This window comes from Penaeus japonicus, unplaced genomic scaffold, assembly GCF_977035675.1.
Source record: "Penaeus japonicus unplaced genomic scaffold, GWHDUDI00000001_assembly GWHDUDI00000032, whole genome shotgun sequence".
NCBI lineage: Eukaryota > Metazoa > Arthropoda > Malacostraca > Decapoda > Penaeidae > Penaeus > Penaeus japonicus.
Window position 1 is genome coordinate 27,068,446 of NW_028234434.1, and position 5,000 is coordinate 27,073,445.

A 5,000-nucleotide genomic window follows, 5' to 3' on the forward strand; every position below is an offset into this window, starting at 1 on the left:
AAAAAAAGAATAACAATAATATCAGTGTAATGACAGCGATTACATCAGTGATAATTTTTAAGTAACAAGAATATTGCATTATATATTTGATAATGATTAAAACTATAATAACAACGATAAGAGAAGTGTAAAGCTACCTTAGCCTAGTTCAGCCTACATTGCCGAGCCTCTATGACCTAGCCTAGCCTAGCCTGATTTTTTAAACTTTGAATGAAGATAATAATTTATTTACAGTTTGATTATTGGTATCAATACATCTTTACTACTGCTGATATTAATGATCATAATAATTAATTTTATTAGATAAATGAGATAATTATGGAGATAACAAGCTGTCCATTAATTTCCATAAGATAACTATTCAAAATACAAATTGATATTATTTTGACAACTGCCTTACCTCTGATTCCTGCATATCTCTTGATTTATCGGTAATAACTTCCTTAATTGAGTCTCTAAGCACCATTTCAGCAAACACAGAACTGACGAACAACACCAAACTAACAAACAACCTTGTTTTGGGCAGTTAAGGATAGGATTGCGTCCCTATGGCCCACTTTCCCTTGACTTTTCGTAGTGTGGGATTCATGTTTTTTTTATCATTATCCTTTTGTTTTATCTAAAATACTTATATTTGTATCATTTATTTAGTTTAATCTGTTTCATCACTGATCTTTTTATATGACAAATACATATACAGTATATGATTATTTTCCTTTACTCACATTCATTTTCCTTCATATAATTATTTTTTTCTAAATCTATTTAATTTCTATGTATCCAATGTCTTTATCTTTTAATTTCTGTAATAATTTTATCTTATTTATTTCCCTTTGATTTGTATACAAGTGCACATTTTTAGAGAGAAAAAAAATCCTAAATTAGTTCAATTATTTTTATCATAAACTGGATTTGTTTTAGATTGTCTTCTCACTAGTATTTTGGTTTTCATTTTGAATCTGTGAATTATCTAAAACTTGCAGGAATGTGTATTTTGGTTGGAAATTGATTATTTTTTGTTATTGTTTCATGTGTACAGAAGGCTCATTCACTTCATAAACAAAATTGTATATCAATACAAAATATTTCGGCAAATGATATAATTTTCATATTTTTATATTTTCAAATTATATTCATAGCGAAATACTGCTGGAACACCGTGACTAGTGGCATCGCACAAGGATAGAATCCCGACACACACACACACACTCACACACATACATATATATATATATATATATATATATATATATTATATATATATACATATATATATATATATATATATATATATACATATATATGTAATATATATATGAATACATACATATATATATATATATATATATATATATATATATATATATATATATATATATATAATACATATATATATATATACACACACACACACACACACACACAACACACACACACACACACACACCACATATATATATATATATTTATATATATATATATATATATATATATATATTGATGTATTATATATATATGTTTATCTTTTATATATATATATATATATATATATATATATATATATATATATACATATACATATATATCACACACACACATATATATATATCATATATATATATATATATATATATATATATATATATATGTGTGTGTGTTTTATTTTTATATAATATATATATATATATATATATATATATATATATATATATATATATATATATATATGTGTGTGTGTGTGTGTGTGTGTGTGATATACTTATATATAGATAAATATAATATGAATATAAATATAAATAAACAAATATATATATACATACATATATACATATATATATATATGTATGTGTATATTATATATATATAATATATATATATATATTATATAATATATATATATAATATATATATATTATATATATATATATATATATTATATATATATGTATATATATATCCACACACACACACACACACACACACACACACACACACACACACACACACACACACACACACACACACACACATATATATATATATATATATATATATATATATATATATATATATATATATATATATTAGTAATGATGATGATGATGATGATGAGATGATGATAACACTAACAATAACAATAATTCTATCAATAATAAAAACACTAACAACAACAATAATAATAATGATAATGATAATAATAATGATGATAATCATCATAATAAAAATGACGATAATAATGATAATGATATTAATAATAATGATAATAATAATAACAATAATAATAATAATAATAATAATAACGATGATAACAATAATGATGATGATAATGATGATAATAATAACAAAAATAATAATAAAAATTATAATAATAATATAGTTATAATGATAATAACAATAACAATAACAGTAACGATAACAATAATATTTATAATAATAACACTGAAAATAATAACAACGATAATAATAAAAAACAAAAAAGTATGATAACAATAAGAGTAATAACAAAAAAGGACGAAAACAACAAAAATAACACAATAAACAATAACACCATAAAAAATAATAATGATCATAAAAATAACACCAAGAACAATAACAACACACATAACAATACTCACCTTCTCAACTGAGGGAGAAAACCCCAGAAAATCCTCTTCGGATTTTGAACTCGATTCCTCCTCCATTTTGTCTCCGGTCGCTTCGCCTTTCTCCGCCTTCTCGCCTTTTGGAGGACCTGGAAAAACCATCAGGATTGTTTTCTCTCCTTTTCTTTTCGGTTTTTGGTTTTAGGGTTTTGGCAAGTTGGGGTTGGATATTTTAGTTTTTGGTTTCTTTTTTTTATTTATATAGTTTTTGTGGTTTATTTTTAGTTTGGATTTTTTTTTATGTGGGGAATTTGATGTTTTTTTTTTTTTCTTACTTTTTTTTCTTCTTTTCTTTTATGAAAAAAAAACGTGTGTTGATGATAGCTAATGGTTCGTATGATAATTTATCTCAGAGCCAAAGGCGATATTGATACAAAGATATTTCAATAAGCAAAGTTATTTTCAACTGTATCATATACAGATTTCGAAAAAATAATATTGAATGTCTTATCAAAATGCCAAAATACTGATCAAGTGAAATATCAAAAAACCTTAAAAATTACATTTGCATACACTAATATCTTATCTTGAGAGCCATACTAAAAAAACATGCAAATCAGTGAATGATAAAAATATATAGCAAAAAATTATTATAGATAAGGGAGTAAAATATATATTCATTTTTATACATTGCTCTACCCTGTTTGAAACAAAAAAAAAATGTTCCCAATATATTTTTGTTTTTTTATGTTTTCGTGTTTTTTGTTTTTTTCTTCAGCACTTTGGAAGAAATGTACGTGGAAACTTATCATATCATATAAATGGCATATGAGTATTATTTGTTAATATTTATAATCTGTCTACTGTTGTGAAAATTGGAGATAAAGATTGATCAAAGAAAAGAAAAGAAAGAGAGAAATTATAGATTAATAAATGTCTTCTGGTGCGCATTCGTTTTTAACAGCCGCCATAGCTAAGACAAAGCAACTACGTGAGATTAAATGAACAAATTACGAAGTTTACAGCCTCCACTTATGCCAAACAAACAAACAAAAATATGCAACAAAAGAAAAAAAAATCATGCAATGCCATGAATATAAGGAAAGCGTTGTGCTAAATTATTTAATAAAAAAGTGTACTAAATGCTTTAAACAAAAGTGATATCTTTGATGCTGTGTCAATTTAGTCCACGAAAAATAATAACACTACATCTCCATAAATTCTCATTAAGTTCGTGTTCTACTTGTATTCCCTACAAAAAAAAAATAGACAAAAAATCAACACATATATGAGTTAATACGAGTGTTATTAAACAGCCAACTACGAGCATAAAAAAATACTTTATGGACATCTAAGAGACAGCTAGCTACCTCACACAGCTAATTCCCATGCACTATCTTGTATCATTGCTCTTTAAAAAAAATCTACATACTAGTACCTGAAAATCTCTCTTATGGCATTACTTCGCACTTCACTAAACCTTAATGGCCTATAGGAGTACCATAATTCTGAAATATACTCGGAAAGAAAAATAAGTAAAGAGAGAGAGAGGGAGAGATTGAGAGATTGAGAGAGGGAGAGAGAGAGAGAGAGAGAGAGAGAGAGAGAGAGAGAGAGAGAGAGAGAGAGAGAGAGAGAGAGAGAGAGAGAGAGAGAGAGAGAGAGAGAGAGAGAGAGAGAGAGAGAGAGAGAGAGAGAGAGAGAGAGAGAGAGAGAGAGAGAAGGAGAGAAAAAGAGAGAGAGAAAGAGAGAAAGAGAGAGAGAGAGAGAGAGAGAGAGAGAGGGAGAGGGAGAGAGAGAGAGAGAGAGAGAGAAGAGGAAGAAGAGGTAGACACATAAACAAGGGGAGCAAGAGAGAGAGAGAGAGAGAAAGAGAGAGATTGAGAGAGAGAGAGAGAGAGACTCAGTAACATATTTAAGCCCCATGACTGATACTCCTGAGAGAGAGAGAGAGAGAGAGAGAGAGAGAGAGAGAGAGAGAGAGAGAGAGAGAGAGAAAGAGAGCGAGAAAGAGAGAGAAAGAAAGAGAGAAAGAGAGAGAAAGAAATAGAGAGAAATAGAGAGAGACAGGAGGCAGCATCATGTCAATGATTCGCTAAGATATAGATTCTAATACTAATATACATATAAATGATATTCAACACGGTGTTCAGACGAGAGATATTCATATATTTTTTTAGAGAGATTTATAAGGACTTAGATTTCGTCTCACGGTTTTCAGTTCTTCATCCTCGCCTTCAGGGTATGTTTTTTTTTTCTTGCTTAGTTAGTGTCTTCGTTTTAGTCTTGTAGTTATCCTCGCAGATCACCAATATACAATCACGAACATAAACAATAAACATAAACAATGCTTCATTTTATACATTCACCCATAAATCTAAAGTTTTCTTTGAAAATGCTTTTAGTCGTAACTTGTTT

The 5,000-nt window shown here is 27.2% G+C and overlaps 1 protein-coding gene across 7 annotated transcripts in view; it reads right to left on the reverse strand.

Moving 5' to 3' along the window:
- The window catches only part of LOC122242966 (uncharacterized), a 48,031-nt gene that overhangs the window by 32,879 nt on the left and 10,152 nt on the right, over positions 1-5,000 (reverse strand). For 4 of the 7 annotated variants that reach the window (XM_086556547.1, XM_086556546.1, XM_086556544.1 and 1 more), the window contains exon 1: positions 401-542. In XM_086556547.1, the coding sequence (XP_086412673.1) occupies positions 401-466 (66 nt within the window). In that variant the 5' untranslated portion in view covers positions 467-542. Of the gene's footprint in view, positions 1-400; positions 543-2,615; positions 2,732-5,000 lie in introns of those variants that run through there. The other 3 variants (XM_086556545.1, XM_043000434.2, XM_043000417.2) reach the window with 1 other exon arrangement.